Source organism: Heptranchias perlo, chromosome 18, assembly GCF_035084215.1.
Source record: "Heptranchias perlo isolate sHepPer1 chromosome 18, sHepPer1.hap1, whole genome shotgun sequence".
NCBI lineage: Eukaryota > Metazoa > Chordata > Chondrichthyes > Hexanchiformes > Hexanchidae > Heptranchias > Heptranchias perlo.
In genome coordinates this window covers 9,245,701-9,265,932 of record NC_090342.1, presented here as the reverse complement: position 1 = coordinate 9,265,932, position 20,232 = coordinate 9,245,701, and the positions used below count along the sequence as shown (strand labels likewise).

General features: G+C 41.9%; 1 protein-coding gene across 3 annotated transcripts in view; it reads right to left on the bottom strand.

Annotated features, from left to right (window-relative positions):
- Positions 1 to 20,232, bottom strand: part of LOC137334572 (host cell factor 1-like) — a 67,773-nt gene that overhangs the window by 24,832 nt on the left and 22,709 nt on the right. For 2 of the 3 annotated variants that reach the window (XM_067999344.1, XM_067999346.1), the window contains exons 6-12: positions 18,591 to 18,697; positions 16,769 to 16,948; positions 15,755 to 16,060; positions 14,124 to 14,311; positions 5,152 to 5,379; positions 3,539 to 3,643; positions 88 to 307 (exon numbers count right to left, since the gene is read on the bottom strand). In XM_067999344.1, the coding sequence (XP_067855445.1) occupies positions 88 to 307; positions 3,539 to 3,643; positions 5,152 to 5,379; positions 14,124 to 14,311; positions 15,755 to 16,060; positions 16,769 to 16,948; positions 18,591 to 18,697 (1,334 nt within the window). The remainder of the gene's footprint in view (positions 1 to 87; positions 308 to 3,538; positions 3,644 to 5,151; positions 5,380 to 14,123; positions 14,312 to 15,754; positions 16,061 to 16,768; positions 16,949 to 18,590; positions 18,698 to 20,232) is intronic. The other variant, XM_067999345.1, reaches the window with a different exon arrangement.

Sequence of the window (20,232 nt, the reverse complement as noted above, 5' to 3'; positions counted from 1 at the left end):
GTGAATACGCGTCCACTTCTCATACACATGAACATTCATGAAATGGAAGATGGAAACCTAGACAACTGTTGTAATTCCATCCTGTACCTGTAACGTTGGGTTGAGTCATCAGTGCTGAAACTGGGATGGTTTTTATAATGGTGGTTGCTCCAGGTTTGCTGCTGGTCGGTGAGACGCTGCCAAGACCCAGGATCGTCTGCTTCGTAGCCATTCCACCAGTTTGTGAGGTTGTGATTATTGTTGCTGGCTTACCATCCGCTGCCGTTACAAGTCTCACTATGGTTCCTGGAGGAAAGGGACCCTTTGCCTTCGGATTTGTTGAAACAAATCAAAATATTTGACAAAAGGGAAACAAAATTAAAATAAAAGCTAACCAGAAACAATAATTCCATTATTTTCCAATACGTACATATGTATATTTAAGAAAATACATCATCTAATTAATAGTATGACTCCTGCAAAAACAGCATGGCTCGTGCATTAAAAACTAAAAAACTCAACCAGTTTAAAATAGCAGGGATGGCCAGCTGTGATTTTCCAGAATCAATTTGTGCCTACGCTACGATATCGAAACATGCAACGTTTTAGTGTCTATTGAGCAAACAAACATTGTAGGGTAGGCAGGCAACAGGGCAGAGCAGCAGTCACAAAAGCAAGCCAATGCAAAGTGAAATAGCACACAATAATCATACCACTGAAGCTGCATAAATGCAAATCTCATCTATGCATATTTTCTTCGCATCTCAATTTGTCCTTGCTGTATTCATTACTCTTAAAGATATTCTGGATCTATGCAATGTTTTAAACAATTTTTTCATATCCTTTACATAAGAGTTTGCATTCTATTCCCCAACTGTACATTCATGGATTAAAAAATTCAATTATTTATTCTTAGGATAGGCAGAAAAGTCACCTAATTACTATTCATATTGGTCCTATTTTTAAAATGATCACGTTAAGTGATGTGAGCCTCTACAAAATGCTTTAAAAACACTCAGAAATTAATCTCAACTGCTACAGAGCTATCTGTATTGGAAAATGTTGAAGTGCTAAAACACGATTATAATTTGAAAGAAAGAATGGAATCTAGGAACAGCAGTAGGTCATTCGGCCTTTCAAGCCTGTTCCGCCATTCAATTTGATCATGGCTGATCTGTACCTCAACTCCATTTACTGCTTTTGATCCATATCCCTTGATACGCTAACCTAATAGAAACCTATCAATCTCACTTTTGAAATTTTCAATTGTGCCAGCATCCACAGCCTTTATGGGGAGAGAATTCTACATTTCTACAACCCTTTGTATGAAACAGTGCTTCCTGATTTCACTCCTGAATGGCCTAGCTCTAATTTTAAGATTGTGTTCCCTTGTTCTAGATTCCCCCACCAAAGGAAATAGTTTCTTTTTTTTATTCGTTCATGGGATGTGGACGTCGCTGGCAAGGCCAGCATTTATTGCCCATCCCTAATTGCCCTTGTGAAGGTGGTGGTGAGCCGCCTTCTTGAACTGCTGCAGTCTGTGTGGTGAAGGTTCTCCCACAATGCTGTTAGGTAGGGAGTTCCAGGATTTTGACCCAGCGACGATGAAGGAACAGCGATATATTTCCAAGTCGGGATGGTGTATGACTTGGAGGGGAACATGCAGGTGGTGTTGTTCCCATGTGCCTGCTGCCCTTGTCCTTTTAGGTGGTAGAAGTCGCGGGTTTGGGAGGTGCTGTCGAAGAAGCCTTGGTGAGTTGCTGCAGTGCATCCTGTGGATGGTACACACTGCAGCCACAGTGAGTCAGTGGTGATGGGAGTGAATGTTTAGGGTGGTGGATGGGGTGCCAATCAAGCGGGCTGCTTTGTCCTGGATGGTGTTGAGCTTCTTGAGTGTTGTTGGAGCTGCATTCATCCAGGCAAGTGGAAAGTATTCCATCACACTCCTGACTTGTGCCTTGTAGATGGTGGAAAGGCTTTGGGGAATCAGGAGGTGAGTCACTCGCCGCAGAATACCCAGCGTCTGACCTGCTCTTCTACCCTATCAAATCCTTTAAATCATCTTAAACACCTCAATTAGATCACCCCTCAACCTTCTAAACTAAATGGAATACAACCTGTCCTCATAATTTAACCCTTTAAGGCCCAGAATCATTCTGGTAAACCCACGCTTAACCCCCTCCAAGGCCAATATATCCTTCCTGAGTTGCGGTGCCCAAAACTGAACGCATTACTCCAGATGGGATCTGACCAAGACTCTATACAACGGCAGCATAATTTATTCTCCATTGTATTCAAACCCTCTTGAGATAAAGACCAACATTCTATTAGCCTTTTTGATTACTTTTTTTTAAAACCTGTGCACCTGTATTTGGACACCCAAATCCCTCTGCTCCCCCAGTTATATATAAACTATTAAACATACATCTAGTTGATTTTTATTTGCTTCATTAAGGTGAATGAAAGAGATTAAAACACTAAATATAAAAATAGCGAAAGAAAACAATTTTAAAACAAACTGTTTACATTTCAGACTGAAGATAAACTGCACAAATATGACTAAGATAATCTCTTGATTTAATACTTCCGTGATCATTTGTAAATACTGCAGTACCATCGACCATTTGACAATTATGGTACTACTTTATATTATTTATCACAATTTAAAAATACAAATTTGATCAGTTTTTGTAAGTAATGCCACTAAAAACTGTTCTTTGTGCTGAAACTGTTTCTTTCCTCTACTCATAGGATGCCATATGAGACTGGTGCTACAGCTTGAAAGGCACAGCCAATAGATATGGGCTGCAATGTCATTGAGTATCACTGCATGTAGTACTTTTCCCAGCAATAGAGGTCTGCACATAAACGTAGGCAGAGCTTCACTCCCCGGTCGGTTAATTTTTAATGTTGCGAGAGCATCAGCCAGTGCTCCAGCTATGTCCTAACTCTTCAATTATTTAAAAGTAAGTTTATAAAGTGCCCAACAACACATCGACACAAGCACATCTGTGTAATTCAGGAGTCAGATCTTCACCTGGCTGCCAAGTACCCTGACAGAAGGTAGTGCAAGACCCTCTTTAGTAGCTGGTGAAGTTTTAAAGTGTCCCTATCACAAGCTAGAATCCTGGCCTTGTAGAACATTTGAATCTGACTATTCACGCAGTGCAAGTTTTGCTGTTTATTCCTCAGATGCTTACTGAAGCACTCCACTATCATACAGTGCCTAATCTTGAGGGAATAAAGGAAAAGAGAACTGGCATAATCTGTTCCAACCCACAAAGTAAGGCCATTTGCTGAAATACGGTGTGACACTGACAACAGCCACAGAAAAGTCTGTGGCATTGACCATGTCACCTGATCTCCCAAATGGAGGAAACATGGCAGCAAGAAGCAACAGTGAGGAATAGTAAAATAAGAACGTTAGAGCAGAATAGTAAGCTAATAAAAAGCTATGAAAAGTAAATTGTAATTTTATAAAAATGCATCAAGTGTTAGTCCACTGATATCAGCCACAATAATTTTTAGGCTATGATTTTTTTAATTTAACATTACATACCTGAATGAACTGTGCTAAGGACCCAGCAGTGGCCTGGCCAGTGATAGCACCAGTTTGTACAGGAGCTGTCTGAACAAGAGTCATCATTTTCCCCAGATTGGAGATCTAAACAGAACAAATTTAAATTGAATACGTACAGACAACCACAATAGTAACCAGCACTTATATAAAGCCTTTGACATAGAAAATATCCCACGGTGCTTTACAGAGGAAAGCAATTAATAAAGATTAAGGGAATGGGCAGCGAGCAATGGGGCAAGAGATAGGAGAGGTGACCAATAGCATGGTTGAAAAGATAGATGTTCAGGCTTTTAAAAGGAGGAAGAGAAAACTGGAGAGGCTGATGGGGTTTAGGGAGGGAATTTCAGACAGTAGGGCTGAGGAGGCCCTAAACGTACATATTCACACTAAAAGAATCTAGGTTTGTGACAAGAAAATTCACTTAAAATTATGCTTACAGGTACACATACAATTTTTATGGGAATACAAGAAAGTTTGCCCCGATACGCTAATATGCACAAAGAAAGCTGGGTATGCAAGTTTTTCTAAATTAACTTTAAACATGCATCAAACTTTACACAAGTTGAAATTAATATAAACCTATTTATAAACCAGCAAAGCAAGATGGTATGTATTATGAAAATCCATCAGCACTACTTTCTCCATGAAGTTAGTAACCTCAAACATGTGAAAAAATGTTTGAGATTTTTCCTGCTATATAAATTTTCTATTTAAAATGTTATTTATATAAAGTTTCATAAAAATACAATAAACTTAAAAACTTTTCAACATGTTAATCAGGATGTATAAATGCATGCATACCCAATTACAAATAATATGATTTCTTTAAAAGATTTTCTTTCCAAGTTTCATCACATAATACACAAGCTAACAAAATGAAAGAGTGCCCTAATCCTGAGGCCTCTGCTAATGGTGCTCTGTAATGAGCTATTAAGAAGTGCAAAAGACCGAAGCTTAACCCACCCTCTAATATTCCCTTCTTATTTGTGAGGAGCACAAAGTCACTATTCAATGCTCCTCCTCACCTCCCCCAAAGGAACAGCTGAGATCAAGAATTCACTGTGCAGGTAATTTCAAGCAGTTATATGTGTCCTGCCACTCTGTTACAAGGCACAGAGGAGCCCAGTTAGTTTAATACTAAGTACTAAAGTGCAACCAAAAATTCCGACAACTTGAACACCTATGTTGAGGAGGCAATGTGGAGGTTGAGGGCTTCCAACACTGAAAGTTCCCGTGCCCATGAGATGTACAAAGCTCCAAAAGCCCATTTTTTGTGGCCCTAAGAAATTTGATGGGGTCAATGGCAGCGGCCAGACACCCAATTTCAGGCCCTCGGGTAGATTTTCAACTTGCCATCCCGATGTAAAACTGGCATTATGCATCGGATGCCCATTATAGAAACCACCTGATTTACATTTCTATTGCTCACTTATAATGGGCGGCCGATCTGCAATGCCAGTTTAACAACCGGATGGCAAGTTGAAAATCCACCCCTCTGTGTCCAATGATGAGAAATCACTTTGAAGTTTCATCAAAACATTATCACGAGTCTGATATGGAAAGCCATCTAATAATTTTGACGTGCTAATTACCAGGGAGCCTCCGCCGCCAACTTGAATTGGGCTTTTGACAAGCGTGAATGTTTTGGTGACACCGCCCACAACAGTGGTGACAACTTGAGCCTGTTGAGCCACGGTCAGTGCACCAGATTTATGTACAGTTATAATCGGTCGGGATGAAGCAGAACCACCAAGTGAGCCAGACGATGTCGCCACTTGTGCTGCTGCTGTCTTCAACATTGTTGTGGCCGGTGTGTTTACCTGCAAAATATAAAAACAGTTTCACACATCTATTACAGAATAACGATACATTTTTAGATTTGCTTTCTCACAGCTCATTGACAAAGAACTCCTGCTTTACAGTACAAGCTTCTTTCACGCACATTAAAAGAAAAATTCACATTCATTTATCTTCACTTCATAGAAATCACAATTCCTGCTCACTGTCTGTCCTACAAGCGTGAAAAATATATCTGATAAACTACATTTTGGGACTTCAAACAAGGAATAATCACATTACAAATAAAAGTTAATGGTCATTGTTTATTATCATAGAATCATAGAAGTTTACAACATGGAAACAGGCCCTTCGGCCCAACATGTCCATGTCGCCCAGTTTATACCACTAAGCTAGTCCCAATTGCCTGCACTTGGCCCATATCCCTCTATACCCATCTTACCCATGTAACTGTCCAAATGCTTTTTAAAAGACAAAATTGTACCCGCCTCTACTACTGCCTCTGGCAGCTCGTTCCAGACACTCACCACCCTTTGAGTGAAAAAATTGCCCCTCTGGACCCTTTTATATATCTCCCCTCTCACCTTAAATCTATGCCCCCTTGTTATAGACTCCCCTACCTTTGGGAAAAGATTTTGACTATCGACCTTATCTATGCCCCTCATTATTTTATAGACTTCTATAAGATCACTCCGAAACCTCCTACTCTCCAGGGAAAAAAGTCTCAGTCTATCCAACCTCTCCCTATAAGTCAAACCATCAAGTCCCGGTAGCATCCAAGTAAATCTTTTCTGCACTCTTTCTAGTTTAATAATATCCTTTCTATAATAGGGTGACCAGAACTGTACACAGTATTCCAAGTGTGGCCTAACTAATGTCTTGTACAACTTCAACAAGACATCCCAACTCCTGTATTCAATGTTCTGACCAATGAAACCAAGCATGCCGAATGCCTTCTTCACCACCCTATCCACCTGTGACTCCACTTTCAAGGAGCTATGAACCTGTACTCCTAGATCTCTTTGTTCTATAACTCTCCCCAACGCCCTACCATTAACGGAGTAGGTCCTGGCCCGATTCGATCTACCAAAATGCATCACCTCACATTTATCTAAATTAAACTCCATCTGCCATTCATCGGCCCACTGGCCCAATTTATCAAGATCCCGTTGCAATCCCAGATAACCTTCTTCACTGTCCACAATGCCACCAATCTTGGTGTCATCTGCAAACTTACTAACCATGCCTCCTAAATTCTCATCCAAATCATTAATATAAATAACAAATAACAGCGGACCCAGCACCGATCCCTGAGGCACACCGCTGGTCACAGGCCTCCTGTTTGAAAAACAACCCTCTACAACCACCCTCTGTCTTCTGCCGTCAATCCAATTTTGTATCCAATTGGCTACCTCACCTTGGATCCCGTGAGATCTAACCTTATGTAACAACCTACCATGCGGTACCTTGTCAAAGGCTTTGCTAAAGTCCATGTAGACCACGTCTACTGCACTGCCCTCATCTATCTTCTTGGTTACCCCTTCAAAAAACTCAATCAAATTTGTGAGACATGATTTTCCTCTCACAAAACCATGCTGACTGTTCCTAATCAGTCCCTGCCTCTCCAAATGCCCGTAGATCCTGTCTCTCAGAATACCCTCTAACAACTTACCCACTACAGATGTCAGGCTCACCAGTCTGTAGTTCCCAGGCTTTTCCCTGCCGCCCTTCTTAAACAAAGGCACAACATTTGCTACCCTCCAATCTTCAGGCACCTCACCTGTAGCTGTCGATGATTCAAATATCTCTGCTAGGGGACCCGCAATTTCCTCCCTAACCTCCCATAACGTCCTGGGATACATTTCATCAGGTCCCGGAGATTTATCTACCTTGATGCGCGTTAAGACTTCCAGCACCTCCCTCTCTGTAATATGTACACTCCTCAAGACATCACTATTTATTTCCCCAAGTTCCCTAACATCCATGCCTTTCTCAACCGTAAATACCGATGTGAAATATTCATTTAGGATCTCACCCATCTCTTGTGGTTCCGCACATAGATGACCTTGTTGATCCTTAAGTGGCCCTACTCTCTCCCGAGTTACTCTTTTGCCCTTTATGTATTTGTAGAAGCTCTTTGGATTCACCTTTGCCTTATCTGCCAAAGCAATCTCATATCCCCTTTTTGCCCTCCTGATTTCTCTCTTAACTCTACTCCGGCAATCTCTATACTCTTCAAGGGATCCACTTGATCCCAGCTGCCGATACATGTCATATGCCTCCTTCTTCTTTTTGACTAGTGCCTCAATCTCCCGAGTCATCCAAGGTTCCCTACTTCTACCAGCCTTGCCCTTCACTTTATAAGGAATGTGCTTACCCTGAACCCTGGTTAACACACTTTTGAAAGCCTCCCACTTACCAGACGTCCCTTTGCCTGCCAACAGACTCTCCCAATCAACTTCTGATAGTTCCTGTCTAATACCATCAAAATTGGCCTTTCCCCAATTTAGAATTTTAACTTTTGGGCCAGGCCTATCATTCTCCATAGCTATCTTAAAACTAATGGAATTATGATCACTGGTCCCAAAGTGATCCCTCACTAACACTTCTGTCACCTGCCCTTCCTTATTTCCCAAGAGGAGGTCAAGTTTTGCCCCCTCTCCAGTCGGGCCATCCACATACTGAATGAGAAATTCCTCCTGAATACACTCAACAAATTTCTCTCCATCCAAGCCCCTAATGCTATGGCTGTCCCAGTCAATGTTGGGAAAGTTAAAGTCCCCTACTATTACCACCCTATTTTTCTTGCAGCTGTCTGTAATCTCCTTACATATTTGCTCCTCAATTTCCCGTTGACTATTTGGGGGTCTGTAGTACAATCCTATCAAAGTGATCTATCCCTTCTTATTTTTCAGTTCTACCCATATAGACTCCGTGGGCGAACCCTCGGATATATCCTCTCTCACTACTGCCGTGATGTTCTCCCTAATCAAGAACGCAACTCCCCCTCCTCTATTACCTCCTGCTCTATCTTTCCTATAGCATCTGTACCCTGGAACATTGAGCTGCCAGTCCTGCCCCTCCCTTAGCCATGTTTCAGTAATAGCTATAACATCCCAGTCCCATGTGCCCATCCATGCCCTGAGTTCATCTACCTTGCCTATCAGACTTCTTGCATTGAAATAAATGCAGTTTAATCTAGACTTCCCTTGGTCTTTGCCCTGCTTTCTCAGACCATCTGTCCGGTCATGTTTTGTACACTCTCCCTTACTGCCTTTTGTTTCTGTCACCACTTCCTGCATCACAAGAACATAAGAACATAAGAAATAGGAGCAGGAGTAGGCCAATCGGCCCCTCGAGCCTGCTCCGCCATTCAATAAGATCATGGCTGATCTGATCCTAACCTCAAATCTAAATTCATGTCCAATTTCCTGCCCGCTCCCCGTAACCACTAATTCCCTTTACTTCTAGGAAACTGTCTATTTCTGTTTTAAATTTATTTAATGATGTAGCTTCCACAGCTTCCTGGGGCAGCAAATTCCACAGACCTACCACCCTCTGAGTGAAGAAGTTTCTCCTCATCAAAGTTTTGAAAGAGCAGCTCCTTATTCTAAGATTATGCCCCCTCGTTCTAGTTTCACCCATCCTTGGGAACATCCTTACCACATCCACCCGATCAAGCCCCTTCACAATCTTATATGTTTCAATAAGATCGCCTCTCATTCTTCTGAACTCCAATGAGTCGAGTCCCAATCTACTCAACCTCTCCTCATATGTCCGCCCCCTCATCCCCGGGATTAACCGAGTGAACCTTCTTTGTACTGCCTCGAGAGCAAGTATGTCTTTTCTTAAGTATGGACACCAAAATTGTATGCAGTATTCCAGGTGCGGTCTCACTAATACCTTATATAACTGCAGCAATACCTCCCTGTTTTTATATTCTATCCCCCTAGCAATAAAAGCCAACATTCCGTTGGCCTTCTTGATCACCTGCTGCACCTGCATACTAACCTTTTGATTTTCTTGCACTAGGACCCCCAGATCCCTTTGTACTGCAGTACTTTCCAGTTTCTCACCATTGAGATAATAACTTGCTCTCTGATTTTTCCTGCCAAAGTGCATAACCTCACATTTTCCAATATTGTATTGCATCTGCCAAATCTCCGCCCACTCACCCAGCCTGTCTATATCCCCTTGTAGGTTTTTTATGTCCTCCTCACTCTCCACTTTCCCTCCCATCTTTGTATCATCTGCAAACTTTGATATGTTACACTCGGTCCCCTCCTCCAAATCGTTAATATAGATTGTAAAGAGTTGGGGACCCAGCACCGACCCCTGCGGAACACCACTGGCTACTGGTTGCCAGTCCGAGAATGTACCATTTATCCCAACTCTCTGCTTCCTGTTAGATAACCAATCCTCCACCCATGCCAGAATATTACCCCCAATCCAGTGATTCTTTATCTTGAGCAATAATCTTTTATGTGGCACCTTGTCGAATGCCTTCTGGAAGTCTAAATACACTACGTCCACTGGTTCCCCTTTATCCACTCTGTACGTTATATCGGTTCCCATCCCCCTGCCACTTTAGTTTAAACCCTCCCCAACAGCACTAGCAAACACTCCCCCTCGGACATTATACGTGACTTTTAAAATTTAGATCAATGAAAAATAAATGTTTCATTTTAATGGTTTATTTGTGAACACAATATCCTCCCGGGGGCTCCAAATTCCACACTGTTGTGTTATGGAGAAATTCAGCTAGCAGTATTGCAACTTTTCACCAATGAGGTGATGATGAGCCACCACATGCAATTAGTTCCGGAAAAAAGCATCACTGTGGCTAAATTCCACTTTGTAGTTAGATTATGAAAATTCTAGAGAATATTTTTGCTCAATCATTTAGAAAAATTATTTACTATCCAACATTCTATGTTTTTTTTAAGCAAGTACTTCTAAAAAAGCATAAATTGGTTAAAATTAGTTAAACATATTTAGAAGACACTGCAGCATGAAGAAAGTATAGCCTCCCTCTGATGGTGAAAAAACCCAGCAACATTCAGGTTACAGAATTTTATTCACAAGCAAGCATTATTATAAATGATTCCCTTTCCTTGCGCACTGTCCTGCTACGTTTCAAAACCGCCATCACATCCCCTCAAAAAAAACACCTTTGATCTCTCTGTCCTTGCAAACTATCAACCTATCTCTAAACTATCTTTCCTCTTCAAGGTCTTTGGACGTGTTGTCGCCTCCCAAAACTGTGCCCATGTCTCCTAGTAGTCTGTTTGAATCCCTCCAATCAGGTTTCTGCCCTCCCACAGCTCTAAAACAGCCCTAACCGAAGTCACAAATGACATTCTCTGTGACTGTGACATGGTGCACTATCCCTCCTCGTTCTCAGTGACCTCTCTGCAACTTTCGATCTCATAATCCTCCTCCAAAGCCTCTCTGCGGCTGTCCAGCTCCATGCGACTGACTTGCTTGGTTCCACTCTTAGTAATCTGATCATAGCTGGACCATCTCTATTTTCCCACCCTCAACTTTGGGATATGTTCTTGTTGTCTGGTGGCTTTCTGTTCTGTGTTATCATTCTGGAGAGCACTACTGACTGTGTCGCTCTGTTCTTATGTTGGGTGAATCTGGAATATTCAATGACAAGTCGCATGCAGTTTACTGATTCTCTTCGTTGGCACTGAACATTAGTTTTCCATGTTAGTAAACTTTATGGGCTCGATTTTAGGGTCGGGTTACCTGCGGGTTTCCAGCGGGGGGGCCCCGAAAATCCCGATCTCCGATCACGTGACCGGATTCGGACGAAATCCCGGCCACTTCCGGGTACCGCGCTGACGTGCGGGGCTGCGCGCGAAAGCCCCGCTGGTGGGAATCCCGCAGGCAATTAAAGCCAGCGGGGTTCCACTTGAGAGCACTTAACTTGCTCGTTGTGGTCAGTTAATGAGCTGAAGCAGCTGTCAAAAGAGGAAGTGTGGGATTTTAGGATCAAGGCAGTCAGTTTCCCACACTGGGGGAAACAGGACCCTTCAAACCAGGCGTGTTGCAGCCAGCAGCCTGTGGCAGGTGCCAAGGTGCGCTCCACGGGGGAGAGCCCTCACCCACGCAGGAGGCCACCGCGTCACATAGGGCAACCCCTGCCCCCCACCACCCCCCGGCCAAGCCAGAGGACAGACCGACACGAAACCGCAGCCCCTCAGACCAACACCTGCCAGTTGGGTGGTGTGTGGACACCCTCGGAGGACGAAGAGCATGACCAGCACCAGCAGCCTCGCAGTCCACGCCGTCCGCCGCAGAGACGTGGATCCCCCCAACACGGTGTGGTTGCACGCCCACCTGCACAGCAGGAGGGAGGGCTACCGCAGAGAGAGACGCGTCGCAGGGGGCACTACCCTCGCCACAGGGTCCACAGACTGAGGCGCAGCTCCCCGGACCTCTCCGAGCAGCAGTGCACAGGGAGGCGCAGATTCGCTCGACATGTAGTCGTGGAGATCTGCAGCCTCTTTCATGCCGAGCTGCTCCTGGCTGGCCCCAGCACCAACTGCTTACCTGTCGCTGGCAAAGTCACCACTGTCCTCCACACCTTCTCCTCCGCATCCTTCCAGGGTGCAGCCGGCTACACCGCCGATGTCTCTCAGTCGTCTGCGCGGACGAGCCCTGCAAATACACCTGCACCTACTCTGCAGTAACACGATGGGTGGCATCAGTGGTGGGTCCTCATAGTGATACCCAGGAGCGGGCATTATTGGACACAATGGACAGGATTCGCGGAGACATGGCAGTGGTGGTGTCAATATAATGTGTGCTGTTTGTGGCTCTGAAATTCAATATAGGTAACACCCATGACAAACCCTCAGACACCCTTGTGCACCCCCTTCATGCTGACGAGACGTTTGCCTTACCCTGCCTACTGCACATATGTGATGCATGCCCTGTGGCTGCAGCACAGGTGGTGGCAGGTTGAGTGAGGCTGGCCGTGAGGGAGATGCACGAGAGGGTGAGTATGGGATGGAGCCATGAGATTGTATGAGGATTGGGTCGCGTGTTAGTGGCAGGATGAGTACTGGCGAGGTGAGTAGGTGCAGGTAAGATGAGGATGGGGTGTGAGTGGGCATGAAGGGTGATGTGACAGAATAGTGTTGGCGGTGCCGAAGGAGATTTGGGGTGGGGGCAGTGTTGTGGCAGACGGAGTGTAGGGGAAAGACTTCGTGTTCTCACTGTGGCTGACCTACTGCGGTCATTGCAGCGCCTCCTGCACTGTATGCAGGTGGGCCATATGTTGGTGGCGCAGGTGACCCCCTCTGCCACCTCGAGCCAGGCCTTCTTGGTGGCAGAGGCAGGCCGCTTCCTCCCGCCCGCCGGGGGGAAGATCTCTGTCCTCCCCCTCCTCCTCACCCCATCTGATGATACCTGGGGTGAGGCATCATTAAACTGGGAGCAGCCTTCCCCCTGGGCTGCTCCATGCTGCAATTTGTCCCATTGGTTGCAGCATCTGTCAGTGGAAGACTGCCCCTTTAACTAGAGAGCCTCCAGCTGACAGATCGTACTGCGCATGCGCAGCCCGACCGACGCGCAGGCCAGCGCCGTGGACCCCGGAGGAGCAGGTAATTGGATCCTATTAGTGGATTGCCTGCTACGATCGCGTGGGCAACCCACTAATTTCGCCGTTCGCGTTTTCGACGTTCCCGGAGGACCACCCGCTGGGAACCCGCAGGCCTGCTAAATTCGAGCCCTATGTTGCGGTGCACCAATACATAGAACCACAAACATGATAGATTAAAGGTCTGGTCTCCAACTCTGCTGAGTTCTAACTTGTGCTACATTGCTATAGAGTGGCACTGAGCAGAGACCAGGTACCTCCCAACAGAGGAATGGAAAATCAAGTGGGAGTTTACCCTCAAATAAATAATTTAAAAGAAAATTCATACTGAAGTCTTTCAAGACTCACCAATAAATCTATTTTCCAATTAAAATCCTGTTTAAAGAGGAATAAACAGACAATAATGCCTGCAAGAAATAGGGTTTAAACACATATGATGCAATATCTCCTCTTTCACTGACCTCAGATTCTGTTGTTTGCAGCAATTAGACTTTGTGGCCTTAAAGTGGCAGGCCAGATGCTGCACCTCAGCAGCATTATTACATGTTATAATGCTCCTGTCATTATAATAGCGTATCATCTGATTTACTACAAGCAAGGCTACAGGAGCTATGCTAGTCTAGAGAAACTTTAATAAAAGCAATCAACCTCTGACTAACCTCACGACGCACCTCTTTAGACCACTTTCCCACAAGGTGTGGTCTCACACAGATAGGCCAGGTTAGCAGTTAAATATCAGAATTATGCTCCAGGCCCCATAAGCACTGCCATGCAAGATCAAATAGTGCTACCGTGCTATTGTACATCTTTTGTTTTCTTGAAGTCAAGCTTTCATAATGGTACATTTTGGCAACTTATTCTTCCCTTCAATAACCGGTCAATCATTTATCAGTTGAACAGTACAGGGTAATAAATGTTCCCCTTTTTGGGGGATCAAACCTCTCAATCTAATTTGTCCTCTTGCTTCCCCACAAATTTACTGCCTCATTTCTAATTTACCACTACTATAAAAAAGTTATCAGGTGTGACAGAATGCAGTTGTCCCACTATATACTCCACTTACATTTCCTTTGCAAAGTAGTTCATGCCTAATGGTTAAAATTAACTAATGATTCAACTAGTAAATAAAAAAGAGGCAGAAAAAAAATGACTCACACTTACTACAGAGGGAACAGCGTTAGTGGTACTTTGAGCTGGGACAACTAGACGCACTCCAGCAGGTAAGGAAGAAACTGCAGCTTTAACTGTCTGCACAGCTTGCTGGGAGACTGTAACCAGCTGGGCAGCTGCCGAAGATATCCCAGACACCTGAGCAGCAGAGACTTGCATTGCAGTCACAGCACCTTTGCAGAATATAAAATAAAAACATACAGTAAATACAAAAAAAAACTGAATCACCATTTGAAGTTCTAGAATATTCCTCCAAATTAAGTACATTTCTCAGTTGGGAACATTGTAATAGTACAATTGAGAAGAAAAATCGAGTTGCCCTCAAGTTAGAAGGGCCTTGCTTGCAATTGGAATAATCTTCATTCTATTACAGATTGCTCTAATTTATATCACATATAAAATTAATTAAAAATAGGTCCAAATTGAAGAAAATAAAGAAATGTATCACTCACTTTTAAATATAGTCCTACTGCTGTTAATTTGAAGTCAATTTTTGCTCAGAAAAAGATTTAATAATCTAGCAGATCAAATTAAGCAATTATAATAAAACAACATCGGGGCTTTTTTTTCCGCAGTATTTCAATTCAAATTAACAGGTGATCTGAATTAAGAGGAGTCGACCGTAGTATAAGTTCCAAGAATTGGAAGATAAACATGTATGGTGTAACATCTTCATAATGGACAGTTTCATTAATATTATGGTGTGCTCTCAGCTACAAAAGAGACAGACATGTACAGTTACTCCCCACAGCTCATTAAGTATCTACCAGTATTTTGTGAAGTTATGAGTCAGAGAAGGACTTATTGACAAAAATAAACAAATCTGTCCCTTTCTCAGCTCACTCAAGAAACATAAATGAATGGTCTCAAGCAAATGGAGAGCAATCCTTTCCATAGCCTAACATATGCTCCAAAACCTTTGGAATGACTGTAATATAGCCAAAATCCTCTGCAATTCAAAATGGAGCTTTTTGCTTAAATAAATCAATCAAACTGGTTAATCTCAAATACTGATACATGGACTAGTTCTTTACTAGTGAGTCCCATCAGGTTTTACCAACAGTGACGACAGTAGGGAAAGCCACTGGAGAAGTCACTGGTGCATTAATCTGATGTGCCATGGACAGAGGTTCACGCCCACGATTCCCCACATAAGTAGCTTACAATCTGTGTCTGGCTGTTTGGCTAGTGCTGGGGGTGGGGTTAAAGACATTAGATAGAGACAAACAGGAAAACAATTAAAATCAAGTAAGGAAGGTGCACTGGGTACACAGCTATGCTGATAAAAGGAATGGTCACCTGCCTGTACACGCTCAGCTAAGAAACGATTTGTAACCCGGGTACAACCTAAACAAGGAAAACTATTCCAAAGTAAGTCTATTACATTTAAAAATCAATTTTAAATAAATAGCTTTCATTGGAAGCCACACTAAAATATACCTCAGAGCATGCTGCAGGGGAGGAACATTCTTACGAGGTTATAATTAATAGAACTCCAGTGTTTGTAAATATAAGCCTTTGAAATATTTTATTGTACAAATGGCACATGAGACACAGGAAGCCAAAGCTTCCAAATAATAACAACTAAAATAGTTGTTAAAAATACTATGGCTTACTTGTCATTCCAGGAACCAGAGCACCAGTGGGAGAAACTACTTTAGAAACAGGCAGTGGTGAATGCAGTGGTGTGGCTGGAGAAGCAGGCGTCGGAGAAATAGGGCTACATGGTGTCTTCTGTGGCAATGAAGTGTTGCTCAATGATGGAGTTGCCATGGTGGTGGTGGTGGTAGTTGATGGTGGCATATCATACTTCTGCAGCTGAAGAAGATAGGCATCTGCTGTTGGAACAGCACCCCAACACACTTCAAGCGAATTTGTGCTGGCTCTGACCAACTGCACACGGGCAGGCGCTGGGGGCTTTTCTAAAGACAAAGGAAACTCTGTTTAAGTTATGTTTAGGAAATCCGTATTTTAATATTTCTCCTCCCAGACCCACATTCCTTAAGCCTCTATTTCCAAGAATCACTACCAAAGAAAACACGCAAGTAAAATGATTAATTATTGTCCTCCACTGTTCCAATGTTAACTTTATCCCAAACTGATTAGAATTAGTAGAACAGTACAGGTGTACCATAAAACGCTCTTGTCTCTGATCTAGATTCTAACTCTCACACAATTTGCTACTTCTACAATAGTTTTTAAAATATGCTGTTAAATTTCAACCTATGCTACTTATAAATTTATGGTCATAGAAAAGAATTTATCCTTTCTTTTGAATTAAAAACCAAGCAGCTGAAACATCTATGGATATACACAAAATAGTTAGACGAGAAAGGCCATTCATCCATCCATAGGTACCCTACGAATCCCCCCACTGCAACATTCAATAGTTTCTTAAATGATTCCAGGGTTTTCGCCTCCATTACTCTTTCAGCAGAGTTCGTTCCACGTGTGTTCATCACTTTTTGTGTGAAGAAGAATATCCTATTAGTCCCAAGTTTGCCTTTTGCTGTTTGAACCCTTGTCCTCCTCTCACAATTTATTTTAAAGTAATTTTAAACCCATTTTAACCAAAAAGCAACTCTTTAGCAAAAGTTTAACTTTAAGAAAATATACCATGCAACACCCACCAGTTTCCAAATACCAAAGATCTTTGCAGCAGACTTGATTGTTCCAAGCCTTCCGGTAGCCATCTCTTCCACTCCAGATATAAAGACGAGTGTGAATAGCAACAGCACAGTGGCCAGCCCTAGCCCTTGGTACATTGTCCTCCAATGTGTCCGAGACTACAGGTGTCCAGATACTGCCATCTGTCAGAAATATACCACTAACTTAATTCATTTTGCCAAAGCAAATTTTTTAAAAATTGTAACTTATACAAAAGTACACACAACAGAGCAATTAAATAGTGAAATTCTGACACGCATTATTATATTTTATTACCGAAACGCAGCTACAAATTTAACTAGATCAAATTGTAGTTCTTGAATTCGTTTTTTAAATGACAATGTCAGCATTTGCCTCAGAGGATACTTTTCAACATCTACATTTTCAACATAATATGAAACATTCTACGTATCTTTTAAAGAAAAAAGTGCCCATTATTTTTTCCTCAAATTAAACTAGGTTATGTCTGAACTATACCGTAACTGCTGTCTAATATTATGTATTAGAGGATTCACTTTGTGAACTGGCAGTTCATGAAAAATCAACTAACTCGTAATATCAACCAGAAAATTCACTAGCCCCATGAATGAGTTATACTGACAGAAATGGTTTATAATCTGTAAATCACTGCTCCTAAAATAAATTCTGTTTATATTAACTACACAGTAAGAGGCTCTACAGTGATAGGCATGAAGGCATTATACTAAGCAGCCTATAACTGACAAAACAGAATAGATTAAAATCTTCCATTTTTAAAAAAATAAATCTTTTACAAAATGACAGCGCAATTAATGACTAGGTGGTTTACAAAAATATCAAGCCACCTTTGTCCTTAAAGTATGAATAAAAATGTCCTGCCAGTGTCTTGATGGAAACATAAGCAATTGGGCTACATTCCATACGTGCCATATAAAACAGAAATAGGTAGGGGTATAGATTTAACGCAATAAAGATCAGGTAGAATTTCTACGGACAGGCAATACATTGTGAATATTCAATTCATTTTTGCCACAGGTCTGCAACATCTTTATACAAGTCTATAATGGACGGATTAAGTAAAATATATTCTAAGCCAAGGATCACTCAAAGTATTAGAACGCAATCAATACAAAATGTGAAAGATCAAGGAAACTGACTTTTCTCTTTAATAGAACAGAACACACAGCTTAGGTACAACCACAAAGAATTATCTCCTCAAAGTTGCACATTTGTTATATCTTGAATTTGGAGTGAGCAAGCAAATGATTTAAACTGTTGAATGTAAAATTGTTTCTGGAACGAATTGCTCAATAATTCTGGCAGAAAAGTAAGAAGGAAATCATCTGCTGGGAAATTCCGAATTACTAAATTCTAGGCTACTTTCGAAGTTTAGATTTGATAACTCACTTGACTAAAAACACTTGAGAACAACTTTGGAATATTGAATAAAGTACTGTAGATCATTAATACACTTATTTACACAAGGCCTCAATTTAACGTCTCATCCTAAACTCAGCACCCCCAACAGTTCACGGCTCCCTCAGTACTGCACTGGAGGGTTAGCCTAGATGTTGTGCTCAAGTCTTTGGAGTGGGACTTGAGCCCATGACCGTCTGACTCAGAACTGTGAGTGCTACCAGTGAGCAACAGCTGACACCTAATGGACATTATTCATAACTACACAAAAAATGGAAACATGAAACAGATATCATTTTGTGCTGCAGTCTGTAAACAACGGCTGGAGGGGAAAATGTGGTTTGATTTCATACCCATTAGTCGCTTAAGTAGGAAACTCAAGAGACTGACCTAAATGTAAGTAAGCAAGTGTATTTGTGCACTTCCATTCCTTTTCATGAGTGGCAACTTTCACATCATCCATCACAAGTGGTACCCAGCCACCAAAGACAAACATTCTAAAGAAAAATAAGTACAGACAGAAAATAACAGGTTGTGCTGAAAACCATTTACAACAAAACTGTGCATTTGTATTTAAAACAGATATATCAGACTTAACAAGGAAAACACAATCAGTAATGGTTCATGCTGTTTAAATACAACAGAATGTCAATTATCCAAACCCAATGGGTAATTTGGATTGCTGATATTTACAGCACCAACTGCGAAAACATACATCTGAAAAGCAATACTCTTTCAGAAATAGGTGGGGGGGGGGTGGTGTGGAACAGAACAGTTTGGACAATTGACCTTCTAATTAATAAAAATATTTAAATGAATACGTAATTATCAAAGCGACAAATACAGATATAGTTTATGGAAACTAAAAAGACCACTGATAAGAGGTTTCTAGCACCTGATTTGGAAATGTGTTACATAACAGATGAGATGCTAAACAGTGATTATTACAATTTAATAATAAACAAAAATTTATTAACATAATATAATCAGGTGCAAAATAATATCAGGTAGAAAATTAAATGCTTTTTACATTTCAAGTTTAGCCTCAGTGACAATTTAGCTAAAAATTGTTTTTTTTTTAAAATGTGGGATCAGCAAGTCTATCGAAGGTTCATCATGAAGCCAACAGATTTTACACAACTGTATGATTAAGTAACTTTGGTCCTAAATGTCCTAAACTTTTCTGAGTGGCTTACAAAGTTATACTGCAAATGATGCAAAAGCGAAGCAGTGCGAGACCACTGTCTGGAAGTGGTCTCACACCCAATGCCAATTGGATGCCATTTTGGTTGCAGTGTTGCCTCATATTTTCAGTTGATGCAACCTGAAACCTGCTTCATAGTGATGGGAAATGTGCTGTAGAACTTCACTACTAGCAGGAGCCTTCAGTGTAGTGGTAAGGACGTACTCCCGAGATGAGTATATTTGAAAACAATTTTACAAATATTCAAATTTTACACAGTTATAATCAGTGGAGACCTGTGTAATATTCATTTCAGCAGCTATGAATTTGCACCAGTGTAATCAGTTTGCTATCAGATTACTTTTTTATTCCCCTCTTTCTGGTCTCTGCCAAGAATTTTCTACCTGGAAGCAAATAATTTCTGGAAGTTGGGGATGGGAAAAGAGTCCCCGTCAGTATTTAACTACTGCAAGTGTAATTATATATTTGTAAAAGTGTTTTAAAAGCAACTAAAGTATCAGTGACTCACCCAAGAGTAAGTACTTACCATTCACAATACTTACCCCTAGAGCAAAGTCAGGCTAAAGATGGGCTAATGCATGTTTCTCTTAATAATTTCTCTCCCACCCATTCCCCAAAACAATATTGCTTAAAATAGTGCAATCATTCTGATTATAGTAATACGATTCCACTAAATTCTGTACATGGGAAATGATACCTACTCGTTACCCTGCTAACAAGCCCATGCACAGAGAATGGCCCTCTCTCATCACATGCTTTCTTCTCTCACCCCTACCCCTTTCAAACTTTTTCATTACTGACTTTTTGGGAGAAACCTCGGATAGCTTC